General features: G+C 39.4%; 1 protein-coding gene across 1 annotated transcript in view; it reads right to left on the minus strand.

The window, feature by feature from the left end:
• Positions 1–606: 606 nt before the first annotated feature.
• cdh19 (cadherin 19, type 2) overlaps positions 607–17,916 on the minus strand; it is a 377,589-nt gene continuing 360,279 nt past the window's right edge. The window contains exon 12 of the mRNA XM_065287947.2: positions 607–8,098. Within this exon, the coding sequence (XP_065144019.1) occupies positions 7,632–8,098 (467 nt within the window). The 3' untranslated portion in view covers positions 607–7,631. The remainder of the gene's footprint in view (positions 8,099–17,916) is intronic.

Below are 17,916 nucleotides of genomic sequence, written 5' to 3' on the forward strand. Positions count from 1 at the left end.
AAGTAAAGTAAATAAATGAATGGGAATGTACAAGGACCCTCTCACTTGTATGATGTCACAGCAGTATGCAGCGCAAATATAAGGACACGCCTATAATCCCTCCCACTCCGAAGTGATACCAAACTCGATGGAAAAGCTAACTACGCCAAAGTGAGGTGAGCTGACCCAAACTAAACTAAACCGTGGGGTACTATGCAATGGAAAGGCGCCTTTTGTGTCTTGTATTTCTGCAATAGATTAATTGATTTGGCCATATAATGTAACGTCTTTTTATCTCTTTAAAATATTGCTACTTTTAGAAAAATTACATAATTATGAATCAAATTATTATGAACAAACAATGAAACTGTGTCAAAACACAAATAATTATCAAAAGGCGATATAATGCACATCTCAAGTTAAATTAATTATATAAAAAACATGGAACATTTTGTAAAAGCAAAACTGAACAAAATGCTTAATTAAAATAATTGTATTATGTTTAACCAAATATTTAATACCACTTTCTTTCCCATAATGATGTAATTAATTTTTAAACAACATATATCAACTGTCAGTCAGATAATTCTTTTCTGGTAATTTTTATTTGATTTTAGAAGTCACCCTTTATATGGATTTTGTAAATATGAATATTTAAAAGATTTACAAACTGTTGGCAAGACCTTAAGCCAACCCCGGACATTTTGAAACTAACATGGAAAAACCTTTATGCATAACACTCTGGGGTCCAAAAACTTGAAAACAACGTGTTTTTAAATAGGTTATACATGCTTACAGAAACACATGCATTAAAACATTGTTAAAACAGAAGCTATAAACAATCAGTCGATGGGCATCTGAAAACAGTTATCTGACAACAGCTTTTTATAAAACTAATCACTGCATATGTTCATCTGAGATGTTCTGAATTTAGTTTATGTACATGATAGTTTATCTGAATGTAGTGCTTTTATTGATATTTACCCATCAGTTATGTATGTAAGCTTATGTGATATTTCTGTGGACAATGCTAACAGCTGTTCATAACTCTCTTACAAGTCTGCATCACTCTCATCAGTACAAAACCATGAAGTTGAAAGACATATTCAAACTTTTTGGACTTGAAGTTATTTGGTAACATGAGCCACATATGAAGTTTATGTAACATTTCATAGCAAACCTCTGTTGTGCATCACTCTAAGTATCAGTTTCTTAACATTGTTTAAAGACGTTGGGAATGCTATGCATGTGATGTTCCTTGTATCTTCAGGAACTGTTTTCCAAACTGACACAAAGTTGTCTGCTAAAATGTATGTCTACAATATTTACCTGTGATTCTTATTATTTAGATTTTATTCTCTAAGTCTCCTCAAATTAATTCTAGCAGAACTCATTGAGGCATTAGGGGGTTGGGTCTTTATCTCAAGGTGTAAATCATATCAATATTCATGACCATTGACCCTCCCTTGCATATTGTCTTTAAGCAAGAAAAAGTGTCTTACAAAAGTTCAAATCAATACACATGTTATATTACACACATGTTATATTATTTTAGCACAGTTTGTGCTGAATATAGTGTTTATAGTGCTATTAGCCATGTTTATGTTGAAAGCAATTGAAAAAAGACCAAATTTAAGAGCATGTCAAAATCTCTGCCAGTGTCCCAAAATGGTTGGACCCCAGAGAGTAAATGCATTAAGACAGTTCAATTAAAATATTTATTAAAAATGTAATGGCAATCAGATGCGCCCAAAATATGCAACGTATTGTGCTGCAACATTACCTCACAAGAAATATCTGCACAAGAACAATCACACAACAAATTAAGAATCCGGGTAAGTCACATTATTTAAGCCTTTCATTATGTTGGGATGATGTGTATAAAATAAAAAAATACTGCTGGGTTTTTACAGGCAGAGTCACTTGTATTATGCTCATACTAAATACTCGCACTAAGCATTGCACGCACAATCATCTTAATAGGTGTACAAAAAAGTTATGCGCTAACAAGAACGTCACTTTGCTGTTTTAATAAAAGCAATGTTAAATAGTCGGCATGCACTCATCTCCTGGAAACCACAGCAATAACAAAGCATATAAAAAAATTAAACGTTGTCCAATACCCCTTCTTTTCTTGAGACAACTTTGATGAACTTTTTGGATTTACAAAGATTTTCAAATGTCTGTATTATACAGTACTGTATATATTTGTGTCTACTACTATTTATAATTAATATTTTATTGTGGATGTTTTCTTATAATCATGACGTAATTTGAAGTAAAAAAAAAATCTAGTGTAAATTAATAATCTATAAACATATTATACAATTTAAAAAAACTTTTGAGTGTTTTAAGAGAAATCTTGTAAGGCTTTTGGTGTGTTGTTTTTTATGCGCCACCTGGTGGATGTTCTGTAAAGCGAAACACATTGAGGGAATTTGTAAGTAATCCCCCTGAAAGCACATGCAGAATTCTGCGAGATAAATTGCCAAATGCTGCGGGAGAAAACACGCTTTTTTAAAGACTACATCTCTATGCATGTGGTAATTTTTTAGGTAATTTTGGATTTTTATCTTTTTTTTACACTTGGTGTGTAAGTTATCATCTTCAATGTTTAGTTCTTTTCTTGGACTACAACAAACACACAGACTGTAGACTGTAGAGAAAATGGTCATTATCATAATCCCACCAGCTTCTGACTCACAGCCAGTAGGTAGTCTTCATATTTAATTGAAGTTATCTTATTTAAAGAGTTTACTACTCACTAAACCGATTTCAGAAGTATTCGCAAACATGTTGTATTACACCAAATATACAAAAAAACATTGGTTTAAGCAATGTAATAGGTGCTTTTTAAAGCAATAAAACTATTATGCAATACTACTATGTGTTAAGAAACACACAAACACTATCCCAAAGTCCATTTGTATACATTTACAAGTAAACATTTACTTAAAAACATTACACCATTGTTATCTAGTTTCTTTCTGCTTAAAGTATTTTAATAATTGGGGCTTAATAACAAATTTAAAATGAAAAAAAACCCTCTTACAATTGGTTACCTACTTGGATTGATTATGATTGACTTTTCGTAAAAAAATTTGAATGTTTTTATTGTTATTTACGTTCTCACTTAGATACTGTGACATAAAAGCAACCAGGACACCACATCTGCAGTGACAGAGAGCAGCACACTTTGGGGTGTCCAACTGAGGCGCCATAGTGTGGGGCGCACATGTGCCCTACATTTCACGCCAGTAGCATGCTCAATGATTTTGCCCACAGTGGTCCCACATGGTGCCCAAAGGGGGATAATTGCTTGCAAGGGCTACATACTGAGAACAGGTTTTTTAACAGTGCTACCTGCAAATTTGGAATTTCTTCTTGTTTTTATTTCATGTTATTTATTAGAGGAGTAGATGCCAAGGGCGGCATTTTGGGGGAATGGCACTGGGCACCCTTAGTCGAAAACATGAACGAAATGTTTAACTGAGGTTTTACCCCTCACTTGCCCGATGCGGTAATTGTTTTATCATGTGCTCAGTTAATCTAGCAATGGGTCTACACAGCCCCACATGAACTCAAATACATCTTAACACATTCAACTCAGAATCGCAAGAAGGCGCAGAGACATTAGATACCATAGAGATAAAGAGAGCGGGAGAACCTAAATAATACCTAAAACATTATAGATGCGAATAAAGCTCATAGACATCAGGTGCCCTGGCCAAGAAAACCGGATAAAAGACAAGAAATGTGTAAAAGATACAAGCTTATATAGCCATGACACTCATTTATTACAATATGTTAACTGAATAACATGGGATATAACTTTTTGAATATACAGTTTATTAAAATCATGCATGTTACCTGCAACAAAACAATTACAACCTGTGATTGTATACTACCATAACTTTAGCTGCTGACCTAAGATCAGTATAGGGAATCTTTATGGCTAATTTAAAAGACATCTATATTTTGCTGATATTTTGTTGGGTACCTTTTATTGTGAAAGTAGTCTTCGGGGTCTCTTATGGCTAGAATTAGTCAAGGAGGGTTGAATGATTCTTTGGTTCACAGAAAAAAAGTTAGTCTGGAGCCCTGCAATGACTATACCTTTTGAATATGGTGGTGGGGGCACTTCAAATGTAGTCACCCTAGGGCACTACATTGTGTTAATCCCGGCCTGGCTATAGCTATATAATTTTATTTCAGCTTTGTCTTGAATCACTGCCTGTGTACTTTTGACTGAAGTGTTTTCCCCAAACTTCTATACAATAGTTGGCAATACTTTACAATAAAATGTGTTTTGTATCATGCCCTCTAACTCACAGCCTCTAACTGCCCTACTTGCGCTTCACTATTGTAAATAAAAAGCCCCTTGGCATTTACGCATCTGTCTTTGTCCTGCCTCCTTCCTGCCCTGATAAAATTCCTGCTTTAAGGGAAATTACGTTTCTTTTAAGAACTGATTAGATGTTTTAAATTATTGCCATTTAAACGTATTAGACAAATGTTTGTACAAAGTAAAAAGTGACCTTACAAAGTTAAAAAGTGATTAACTGTTTCCCCGTCAGCGGGTTTTTTTTAAAGAGCAACATTATTATGTTAAAACAACATTATTGTATGTATTTGGTGTAATACAATGAGTTTGCATAGTTTATGATTCAAAAAACTCATTTTCCACATACCGTACAATTCTGTTGCTGCTCTATGCCCTGCCTCCTTGAAACAAGCTGATTTTGTACAAAGCTCATTGGTCTGAAAAGCACCGTGCCTCTGATTGGCCAGCTAACCAGTATGTTGTGATTGAACTGAATACCTCTGATGTCAACAGGAAATGTGACGTTCCGTATCAAGTTTTGGAAAATTAGCTCCCAATGCAATACTGACAGGAGTTAAAGGAGCGGTGAATCAAATACTCAATTTTAACTTGATACTTTGTTATATAAGAGGTCATCATAGTTAAATGAACATCCTTCAAGTTTCAGAACTGAAAACGTCCGTGCTACTGAAATATAACAGTTTTTGGCACCAAGCCAGTTTTACAACCAAGTGTGGAATTCGGAGAACTATGACGTCAAAGTAGAATTGAAGCACCTCCCCATAGCCAAATACAACAACCACTTTTGTAGCCCCGCCCACAGCTTCGCGTGACACACGTGTGTCTCAATCAGTAAACATGTCTTTAAAGATTGCCAAATGTAACCAAAATGACTTTTAAATACATTTTTTCTGATAGACTTTTATTTTGACGCGGTGATCTGGTAACCATGGTAACGAAGTCTTGGGTTGTGGAGGAACCGCGTGGGAACAACACAGAAGCTGAATACTTTAATTCGGAGGCTTGGAAAATAACATTAGTAATGCGTGGATAAAGTTTGTTTTTGAAAAGTTCCAGCTCGCGTGGGGAGTGTTTGATTACCTTGTGTACTGTGCGGATTCACTTGTAAAGAAGCAAGTCGATGCTGGATTTGCAGAGAGACTGTGATTAAAAGCACCACTAATATTGGATCTGACGGAAATGACACAGCAAGTAAGACATTTTACTTTATTTAAGTTACTGCGTTTCACTATTGCTTTGTTAGAAGAGATCGCTTGATATGTCCTGTTGTAACATCCGTGTCTAAACACGTATGTTTGACTGTTTTAATTTACTAAAAACATTAAACGATTTATAAAGGTGCAACACTTAACAATATGATTGTAATTTAACAGTAGAAATATGCAAGGACTTATCAGTCGCAATTTAGATTATGATGCCCGCTTACTGTGTTGTATACGGTAATTTAGGCAAGTTACATTTGAACGGTCAAACACTCAACAAAGCTTTTTTATCATATAACTGTGGTATGTAACGTTACGTGTATCTAAGAGCAACCTCACAAGCACAATAAAAATAAACAAAGTTATTGATAAGAGCTTATCAGCCGCAGTTTGTAATCTGATGCATGCTTACTAGGGGTGGCACGGTTCACAAAACCCTCGGTTCGGTTCGTATCACAGTTTTATGGTCACGGTTCTCGGTTCAGTACGGTTCTTGTTGTTATTTTTTTTCTTTACATTTTTAACACTCCAGAAATGTATTATCTTATTAATGTAATAATTATCCATAATTTAGGATACATCATTAAAAAAGTTATATCATATAATCATGCACAAACTGAATTTGACTTTAAGCACATTATTGGGACCATCCCTGAGGAAAGCCAGGTGAGATTTTGATACAGCAAGAGGGAAGACAGACGATTTCAACATGCTTTTTATTTATTTGGCAAAAAAGAGAATGTGTATTGCCATCTACATGAACTTATGTGCTTTTTTAGCACACAAAGATAACTTGCATTTATCAAAATGCCAACTTCAGTGTAGCTCTAAGATTTATCATTGAGAGGCTGCTTAAATACTGCAGAGAGTATATGTGGACGAGAGAGAAACATAACGTTTACACCTGTAATATTTAAATCCGTCTCTTTTGTCCACTTTTGACTACTTCTGTCCTGATTACTTTGAGGGGCAATTTATGAAATAAGATCGTGCAACTTTCACACGCTAGCAAAATGAAACTACGCGGAAATCAGCCGCTTTCGTTTTATCAATGAAAGGCTAAATATAGCGCTGTTCGCAGAAAAGACGTGAAACAGTGTACCTCAGATTAAATAAATGGTCGGAGAGAAGGCAGTCTCCTGTGGCTGTTCGAACACATTCAACCCATAGACTGCAGTTCTATCTATTGTTTTATTTCCGCTGTCATCATACGACGCTGGCGCATCCTCCAACTCCGGGCAGACTTCCTTTTCTCTACCACTTGCCATTTCTACACGTAACATAACCTGCAGTACTTATACTCCAAACCAGTCACCTCTTCTTTCGCGCGAAAGGGAAACACGCTATCTGAGGTCACATACAGGGCATGAGGTTACATTGCGCATGCCATGAACCGTTGAACCGTGCGACGCACACGCGCTCCGAACCGAGAAAAGCGAACCGAACGGTTCGGATTTTTTTCATGAACCGTGCCACCCCTAGCGCTTACTGTGTTGTTTACGGTACTTTAGTCACGTCGAGTTTTAAGTTTTGCTTCTACTTTACTATACGTATTGTCATTTATGTGTATCATCTTTAGCACCCAGAATCTTTTGTGGCTCAAACATATATGTGTTCGGCTGCTATTTTCACACATTAATGTTTTTATAACATTTCACCACATGTAATGACGGGGAATGAAGCCGTCCAATCATGGCAGTGGGTGTTTACGTCCAGGTCTTCAATGCGGCCCGTCCCTTAAAACGCAGCTTTTCTCCAGAGAGCCACCAATCCATGTTACAAAATAGCCTATTACTTATTGTTTTTGATGTCTTTGAATGTAAAAACCATGCGAACATCATAAGTAGACCTCAGACAACAGTATAAAACAATAAAATCGACATATTCACCGCCCCTTTAATATCGGCTTTACTACCTTATCAATACAAGCTGAATTTGATCAAGAAAATGCAGATGACCAAGCTGATCGATCAACTTTGCCAGCGCGGCTTGAGCAGGATGAATAATTTAAATTATTCATATTATTGTTTAAGTTTAATTATTCAAAAGATATAAATCATGGTAAGAATATTTCTATTAACTATTTTCAGATATTTCTCCTCGGGTCAGAACAAGGTCTCGTCTTCTGCTTCTCCCTGCCAGGGCGACAACCGCAGGAAATGAACTGGACTCACGCAAGTGTCAAACTCCAATGAACTCAGTGAACCTGTTACAGACCCTGTCCCCTCAAAAGCATAGGTGTGGAGAGAGTCAAAGGTTGGTGCATATGAATCTTCATCTGCCTCAGCCAGCCGGTCAAACATAAACTGTTGGAAGACATCATCCTCTGGTCCAATAAGACGGGAGTGACACAGAGACATACGGATGCTGGCGGCGACATCCTTCCTGCAGAGTCTGTGCTCTCGCTGCCGTGGATGTGGCCTCAAGGAAACATTTTGGCAGGACACTGTCTCAGGGAGGGCAAAACCCATAACTTTGTCTGAGAACTCTTCTGTCTCCAGCTCTTCCATAGCTAGTTTCTTCTTACATAACATCTTGGGTTTTTGCATGGCTAGAATTATTGTTGAGAGCACTGTGGGACAAGCCAAAGTGAGAAGTTGTTTTAGAACACTTTTAAATAGATCAAGTTGATTTTACATACAGCACATCATACAAAATGCATTACAGATTTATTTTATAGATGGGGGGGGGGGGGTAAACAGTATTTCATGCATTCAGACTTTATCTTGTTTTAAAATACATGACAACCAACCATCAGCAAAATAAATAAATAATCAACAGGAATGCCACAAAATCCTTTACCTTCTTTTCATTCCTATGAGCCTGTTTACATCTGGTATTAAAGGTGCCATTTGTAATAATTGAGGTAAAAGATTTAAAAAAATTAGCTACACGCATCAAAAGAATGAGAAGAAATAAGGGCAAAGGTGTCATTAAAAAAAATGACAAGGTATAGTGCTGCAGAAATATCAATCTGAATTAGCATGCTAAATTACTAGCTACAGCCCGACTGGTGTTGTAATACCAGTTTCGACCATGGGAGGCGGTATGCGGATCACGCACATAACCGCCAGCCAAACTGCAATACACAAATAAGTCGCATGTGTGGGAGTACAGCCCTCTACTACTACCGCTGCGTCCGAAAACTAAGGCAGCCGACTTGTTGGCTTAAGATTCATGAAAGCAGCTCAGAGAAATGCAATTCGGACAGCCATGGATTCGGACATGCCTTGATGCCTTCCTGCCTTGCAATAGGGGTTTCGGACGTATTTCAGTTCAGGGAAGAGAGCGGAAGAATGGCTAAAGCAAGAGACATTTACCACTACCACAAACATTTGCTGCAGGGAACAACGCGCTTGGAATCACAAATAAAATATGATAAATAAAGTAACCGAACCAGAGTAAATACTGGCACTGCTTTTCATCGCTGGAGACAACTAATGGACATGAAAGAAATGAGGTTCGACTTCGAAATGACAACATTTCGATTGGTAAGTAAGATGCTGTTAGTATTTCGCTAGAAGTTCACTTATATTAGGCATTGCGATAACCTATGCTCAGCTTGTACATGAACTACGGCTTTGTGCAGTAAATGTGGCTCCATCTGAAAGCAGCTGATGGCGATTCACTTTTAATCAAGAAACCGGCTTCACTGACGAGAAGCGTAATGACTATCACATGCAAATTATTGCGCATCCTTAGCTGTTAGCGTTTAATAGTTAGCTCTACCCACGGATCCGATCACCAAGATTCCGTTATCTACCAAGCTGATGCTAAAATGTAACATTAGCTAAGAAGCTTGAAATGTCTTCGATTATAATGAACACCAAATGGACGCACGAAACGTAGCGGAAAACATTGCAATTTTTATGACACCGAATGTTTTTTTTTGTGACTAATGATAACTTAGTTGCTAATGTAAATCAACCTTGATATATGCTGCTAAATTTGCAGCTGCTAAATTAAAATAGACCAACTCACTTTTCTGGAGGTATACTGCCCCCGTCTGTTTGGAGTGTGGAGTATGAATTGATTTTTTTTTGGGCGGACATGTTAAATGGTCCCTTTAAGATGGTTTGTTCAGATCACAAGTGGACAACGCTAAAGACAGGTGTAAATGGGGTGTGAAACATTTTAGCTTGTCCACTTTCGACCACATTCAGAGGTATTCGAAAACACATTCGACCAGATCGCTTTTGTGGTGTAGACCAGGTTTATTATAGTTTTTGATATTTGATTTAGTTTTTATTCAAATTATTGTTTAGTTTCGTTTTTTTCTACTTACTCTGTTTGTTGGTATTAGTTTATTTTGTCAGGTCAGTTTAGTTTTCGTTTTTAAAGGAATAGTCTACTCATTTTCAATATTAAAATATGTTATTACCTTAACTAAGAAGAGTCGATACATACCTCTATCATCTTAGTGCGTGCACGTCATCGCGGTGGCGCGTGACGACACTCTGTTAGCATTCAGCTTAGCCCCATTCATTCAATGGTACCAAAAAGAGATAAAGTTAGAAGTGACCAAACACATCAACGTTTTTCCTATTTAAGACGAGTAGTTATACGAGGAAGTTTGGTGGCACGAAATAAAACGTAGCGCTTTTCTAAGCAGATTTAAACGGGTAACTATATTGTATGGCGTAATAGCACTGTCGGAGTATTTTGAACCGGCGGAGTAAGTTAAGTCACACCTGAAACATCTGCTCCCCTTATTACCCTTCTATAATTTGCCATCCAGCACAGCAGAAGATGAATCCGCTCCCCCTCTCCCTGCACGCCTGCACCAGTAGTAGTATTAGTTTGAGGAGAGTTGAAGAAGTATCAGATTATAGGAAGATAGTTTGTGAACAATCATGGTTTTTACGTGCATCGTAAAGGGTTGTGATAATAAGCCAAATGTATATAGAGTCGTTATGTTTCATAGAATTCCAACTTCCCCCAATCGGCGAAAAGCTTATTTATCTGCTTTAAACATGGATACAACGACACCGTGGCGGATTTTGAAGAAGTGGCGTGTTTGCTCCGATCATTTCATACCGGATGACTATTCCGACACAGGATTTCGCATAAAGGATACGGCCAATCCGACAATACTTCAATCACGTACACAACAAAGTGAATCACAACAGAACACTGTAAGTATCCTTTTGCATTGATGTGGTTGTCCTTGAAGTGGCAGTAACCTTTGCTATTCAAACTTTAATATAGTTCAACCCGGTAGTGTGCTTCAGAGACAGGCAATAAGGAGTTTTTGACTGTTTGATGCACATGAGGACTGAGCTCAGAAATAAAAATGAAGTTAAGCCTAAACGTGTATAAGGCCGTCGTGTAATATTATTGGGACACCAAGGAGGTGTATTTTTGTCTCCAGTTGTTAGAATCTAAATATTGTTTCCCCACACCCCACATTTATATATTTGATATATTTTCATATATCCCTGTATATTCTTTATTGTTATCCTTGTTTGATCAATGAGGCAATGATAAACTTTCATTTGTCTTAGCTTGCATATGCCAAGACTGGAAAAGTATTATGAAATATCCTTTTAGCCCTTCTGCAGAGCGTTTGTGGTTAGGTCATTGAGTTATCTAAGGACATGTTCTAAGTGTCATTTCCCTAAAACTAAAATGTGAACCCATATAACTGTATAGAAATAAATACCAGTGTGCAGAGTTCAGGGCCGGCCCTGGCCAATTTGCTGCCCTAGGCAAGATTTCACCTGGTGCCCTTTAGAATCATTTTGTTCATAAACTTACACAGAAAAAAATGCAAAGCTTTGTCTAGTTTTTCTTAATTTTGAAAATATTTTGGAAACACACGCATGCACGCACGCACAAGCACACATACACACAATACCCTGTCACTCAGGCATTTGGTCTTGACATTGTCACTGAAAAGGCAGTTTAAAATATAAACCCAGAATTCAGCGAACGTCAAGAACAAGAAAACGGAAACAACAATCAGACAGAGACGCAGGATTTAAATTACGTTACACGGACCATGTTTAAATTTCAATGTTTCTGCACAGAAATACCAACTTTGTCTGGTATTAATAAGCTGCACAGTGGCGGTGCTGAAGGCGCGTGATGGCACATATGCACAGATATTTACGTGCAATCTATTGGAAAGCGGAGGAGTCATTAGTTGGGTTAGTAAAATAACGAAATTATAGCTTTTAAATAGAAGAAAAAAGTTTTTTGTAAAGAGATATATGTTTTTAAAAGTTTAAAACACACAACCCTTCTCAAGGGGAAGTAAGCTACTTTTCTCCTTACGTGCAACCTATCGGAAAGCGCAGATGAGTTTGGTTAGTAAAATAATGAAATTATAGATTTAAGTACAAAATAGTATTTATATAAAGAGAAATATTGAAATAAAAGTGCAAAACTCTTCTTAAGTGGAAGTAATAAAGTAAAATAACGAATAATAATTATATAATAACGAATAATAGTTTCCAATAGGTTGCACGTAAATATCTGTGCCGCCACCAGTACTCTGAGCGCGTCTTCAGCACCGCGGCCAGCACTCCAATGCGCAGCTTATTAATACCAAACAAAGTGAACAAGTTGCTATTTCTGTCTAGAAACATTAATTTAAACATGGTCTGTGTAACATTATGTAAATTCCGCGTCTCTGTCTGATTGTTGTTTCCGATTTCTTGTCCTTGACGTTTGCTGAATTCTGGGTTTATATTTTAAACTGCCGCTTCAGTGCAGTATATTTAACAAGCACGATCTTCCGAGATTATATGCTACTAATAATTCATCAGTAACTGCTGTTTTCTTGTGCAAAATTAAATATTTATAGTTAAATGTTTATATACATATATTAAAAGAATAATAATTTGGGCGCACGGACGCCCCAAGGGGTCGGCAGCGCCCTTAGCATTTGCCTATTCCGCCTATGCCCAGGGCCGGCCCTGGCAGAGTTATTGATCACGTGATTTTTTGTCCCTGACGGATTTACTCAATGTGCTGATCACAAGATATGTTCCAGAATCTGAATAATGTATAGAAAAATGTGTTTTATAAATTATGGTAGTTTTTTCATAATTTTATTGAGCTTGTAACTTCTGTCATAATTGTGTCAATTATTGTACAGGCAGAGTTGAGTGACGTGCATGAAGATATGCCAGAACAAGAAGAAATCTTTTTTGCAGGTGTACCTCATTCAACCCCCCAGAAGCACAGAGCTGAAGCGTCTACTGCATCATTCCAAGTGCCCTTGTCTGTACAGCTAACCAGTCCTTCATGTTCAAGTAAACCAGCTGTTGCCCTGGCTCCCACATGGACAAAGCAATCGGTAAGCTAATAAATCTTCATGTTTTATACATTTTTACTGTATGATGACAATATGACCTAGATTTTTTTGTGATCTGTTTCATGTCTAGTACCCACGTTCGTGTGTATCTTCATCCACAATCATGTCCAGGCTACTTCAAGAAAAACTATTGTATTTTAGGTGAGTGGCCAACTTCTGTGTTTGCTATCGATTATCCATAATGTAATTTATGGAAACCATTAAACTTTATTTACTTTCAAGTCAGGTAATTATTTACTTAGAATTTTCTTGTATGTGGCACTTGTATGCCGAACCAATTCACATTTTTATTTGTCTAAAACAGGAAACACACCACATTGAAGCTACTGTAATGGATACAAGTGCAACATCAGTGTTTGATGTTAGCATGACCTTGGAGCCTGCTGTTGATCCCTGTAGTGTTTATTACGTACTACGTCACGGGTGTTCAACAAATATAACGCAGGTAAAAAAGTGGGAGGTTCACTTACCTGATTAAAGCACGAGCCAGTCATAAGGTGAAAGGTGAACTGGTAAAAATCCTTTAACTGTGGTTCAATCCAGTACTGAATAAGCACGAACAATAAGCGGGAGTGAGTATTGGTGTTTGACATGTTGTCTCGTCAGGAGAGATGAGCCACCGGTTTATAACTGTTCGGTTCTTTAAGAATCTCCCCACCGAACGGGGCATCAGGAGAGGACACCGGTGCCCACTACTCTGGATTAAGTGCAGTATAAACAGCCACGGATTGCTTCATTAAGGAAGCTTTAATCAATCCAGGATTAGTTGGTCTTTCTCTTCTCTTCTGTGACTGACTCCAAGTTTATCAGTAATCAAACTGCCCGTTGATCAAGGATAAAAGAGCACATCAACAGTGACAGCTCTCCAGTCAACACAAAGGGAGTTATAATGGCAGACTTGGAAAAGCTAAAAAGTGTGCGATCATGAGCACAGGCTTCATTCACAAAAAGGGCTCATACTCTTACCAAACCGGGACTTTTGGAAACGACCGAAGTTCTCAAAGAATGGAAGATGTTCAGGGTGGACTTTTCTAAAGTCACAGATGCGGGACATGAGTATGCTGAAGCCTTGAGAGAGTCAACAGATAATAAGGTTATAGAACCCGCAACCCAAATTGATTTAAAGATGGCGGAGTGTGAGAAACGGTTCCTTGAGGTAAAGAAAGCCACCCAGGAAACCTTTTGGACCAGCTACGCAGAGGAGGCGTTCTTCAAGCAGGCTGAAACAGCTGAATCGACCATCTCTCAGGCAGAGGAGGATGAAGTTAACCCTCAGAAGTCAATCAAAGACCGTAGGCTAAGGAATAAAGGCCTTGAAAGAGAGGTCATTGAACTTGAAGAAATGCTGGTAGAGTGGAAAGAGTTGGTTCCCGGTTCAAAGGCATTAGATCTCAGGACACGCCACAAGACATTAAAGAAGAGGGTCCTGGCATTGTCTGATAAACTAGAGGACGATGAAGCAGATCGAGTAAAGGGTAGAGTAAGAAATTTGGGAGATGAAGGCAGCGCGTTTGGTGATCCGAGACAAGATGCCTCTTTCCTTTCTCTCCCTGACATGTCTGCTGATCTCAAGTTGAAGTCTAAAATGTACGCAGGACCATCCAACGTAAACACTCGACCCCTTTTACAGCAAAGCAGCCCAGATAGGACCAGAGGAAACTTTAATCTCCAGCCTCAAATCAGCCTTGAAAAAGCACGTCTTCCCACTTTCTTTGGTGACATGAGGGACTACTATCGCTGGAAGACTGAGTGGGAGGACCTAGAAGAATTAGGTAACCCACAAAGTGTGGAATGTATAAAAAAGTTTTACTTATTAAATAGTCTCCACGAAAAGGTCAAGAAGGATCTTGTTCTATCTAGCTGTGAATCTGGCGACAATATGTTCAGATTGTTGGACAGCAAATATGGGAACAAAGCGAAAATAGTCCTAATGATCACCAACGAAGTCCAGTCTCTTCCACCTGTCAAAGGAAACAATCCAAGAAGAACCATTGAATTGATCCAGGCTGTGGAAAGGGCTCTGTGCAACCTCCAGATTCTTGGTGAAGAAGATGCCGTGAAGAACCGTGTTGTTGCTCAATCTCTTGAAAGCAAGCTTCCCAGTTCACTCAAGAAAGAGTGGATTATCTACAAAACTGACCCAGCAAACAGGGTTCTCTTCACGGTATCATTTTGATTGCCTCCTGGGATTCTTGAAGAAGCAGGAGGAGATTCTAGAAGAGTTGGATCAGTTGGAACCAAGCTCTGCAGATAAAGGCCCTGTGGAAAGGGGTGCTGCAGATTACCCAGATAAACGAGGGAGGATGGCTTTCACAAAATCCACAGCAGGTCAGAAGGATGGTTATCCCAGCTGTATTATCTGTGGAGATGACTCCCATGCCGGCAAGTTATTTGCCTGCAAGGTCTTCAGAGAGCAAGATCTCTTAAGAAAAAGGGCGCATTTGAAGAAGCTAGGGTTATGCTCCAAGTGTTTACGGCCCCATCCAAAGGATGGAAAAGGATGCACACACAGATACCTCTGCCCAAAAGGAGACTGTCGTAAAGGAGGGGTATCAGATCACAATTACCTTTTGTGTCCTAAACCACTGACTCCAAAGAAGGACAGTAGCAGTGAGGAGCAGAGTTCCATAAAATTTGGAGGAAAGAAACTTGGTCTAACCAACAAACAAGAGGAGTTTCTGGCAGAGCTTACTCCAGAACAAAGAGAAAAATACAAGAATGCATTCTCAAACAAAATCTTATCAACTGTATGCACCAAGGCTGGAGATGGACTGCAAGAACATCCAGTGGTGATGATGCTGATGGTAGTGACGACAAACTCTGGATGCCTTGTTGGCTCCCTAATTGACCTCGCATCTGACACCAATTATATCACACATGAAACAGCTGATCGCCTTGGACTGTGCGGTGAGAACATCAGGCTTATAGTCCATGGAGTCGGGGGATGAAAAAGACTATCTTGACTAAAAGATATTCCCTGCGGCTGAAGATGAAGTCATCCAATGGAAAAGTGGCAGAACATAGAATTCTCTGCTATGGCCTGGAAAACATTGCGGAGGTGACTCAATCAGTCACTGCCGAGCAACTGCAGAAGTTCTTCCCGAATGTACCAAGAGACGAACTGGTCTGTCCCACAAAGATTGACCTCCTTATCAGTCACCGGGAAGGTCGTCTTGTTCCCCAGCCAATCAAGATTGTGGAAGACCTCGTTCTCTGGGATGGCCCGCTGGGAAAGACTGTTGGGGGAACCCATCCCAATCTCATTGACACCGTCGACCTGGTTGTGTACCGCTCTGAAACTCACCTAGCAAGGACCATGAGATCAGCCTCGATGGCGTATAAAGAGACCATCATAACTCAAGAAGAGGAAGGACATGTGCTCGTCCGGAGCACTGCAACCGCCAATAAATAGATCTTTGAGTGGTTCAGATGGGACAGCATCGGAGCAGCGAGCAAAAGATAAAAGAGTGTCTAACATACGTGCTGGCGGACAAACACAGCAACTCTCCCCACTGGGATGCAGCTTATCCCTGGAAGACAGACCTCACAACACTGCCAGACAATCGGCAGGCAGTGGAAGCAACCTTCAAAAATACTGAGAAACGTCTGGAGAAGGAACCTGTGTGGAAGGCTGCATACAAAGAACAAATACACAAAATGGTTTCAAGAGAGGCTGCTGCAAAACTCACAAGGGAGGAAATTAACAACTGGAAAGGACCTAAATGGTACATTAGCCATCTGGTTGCACCGAACCCTCACTCCTCCTCTACTCCTGTGAGAATCGTGTGGAATAGCAGCCAAGAGTTCAGAGGCATAAGTCTAAATAATCTCCTTCACAAGGGTCCCAATGTACTCAATCCCATCAGAGGTGTCCTTCTGAGGTTCAGGAGTGGACTCCATGCCGCACTAGGTGATGTGGAAAAAATGTACAACTCAGTGTGTTTGAAAGATGATGAAGTTCACCTCCACCGTTTTCTCTGGAGAGACAACCCTGAGAACAACATTGAGGAGTATGCAGTTGTCAGAGTCAATATCGGTGATAAACCTGCAGGATGTATCGCACAAGTTGCAATGAAGGAGACAGCTAATCTTCCTCAGTTTGCTGATATGATTGAAGAACGGCGAACTCTAACTGAAGACAGCTATGTGGATGATATCCTGACCTCCCACGATGACCTCAAGACACTGGAAAGGATCACCAATGGGGTGGAGGAGATTTTGAGAGCTGGAGGCTTCTTTCTCAAACCGTGGGTTCTGTCACACCAAATTGGGAGAAGTGGAGCTCCTGCTGAAACAACTGTACCCAGGACCCTGGTACTGCCCAATCAAATGCACGATGGAGAGAACAAAGCACTTGGGGTCGGCTACGAACCTGAGACAGATAAGCTTCGGCTGCTGACTTCTATCAACTTCTCGAAGAAAAGAGGGAAAATGAGGACGGGAGTTAACCTGAGCATGGAGGATGTCAGGGAAGGAACACCAAATCCTCTTACCTGACGGATACTACTTAGTCAGATAGCTGCATTATATGACCCGGTTGGTCTTGCCTCACCAGCCAAGCAGAAGGGATTGATGTTAGTAAGAGAATCGTTCCAGAAAGCTAGCAAGGACAACAAATCTAAGGACACATGGGATACCCCTCTCTCATTAAAACTTCGAGAAGCAGCAATAACGCTCTTTGAAGAATTCGTGAGACTTGGCCAGGTAAGGTTTGAGAGAAGCCTCACGCCGCCTGGAGCCATAGGCCCACCAACTGGAATAACATTTTCAGAAGGAAGTGAATCCTCCTATGGAGCCGTACTCTACCTGCGGTGGGAAACTCAAGACAAAGTTGTAATAAAGTTGGTGGAATCCAAGGCTAAACTCACTTTGTGGACAGCCAAACAATCCTGGCAGCCATTCAAAAGGACACCTACGGCTTCCAAACCTTTTTCGCTAATCGAATTGGTGAGATTCAGAAAGTCGGACATGTGGAAGATTGGAGGTGGATTGAAGGTAGACTAAACATTGCTGACATACTTACCAGAGGTGCGACTCCTGAGGAACTTAATGAAGAATCAAGGTGGCAG

The sequence above is a fragment of the Paramisgurnus dabryanus genome, chromosome 22 (genome assembly GCF_030506205.2).
Source record: "Paramisgurnus dabryanus chromosome 22, PD_genome_1.1, whole genome shotgun sequence".
NCBI classification, from domain to species: Eukaryota; Metazoa; Chordata; class Actinopteri; order Cypriniformes; family Cobitidae; genus Paramisgurnus; species Paramisgurnus dabryanus.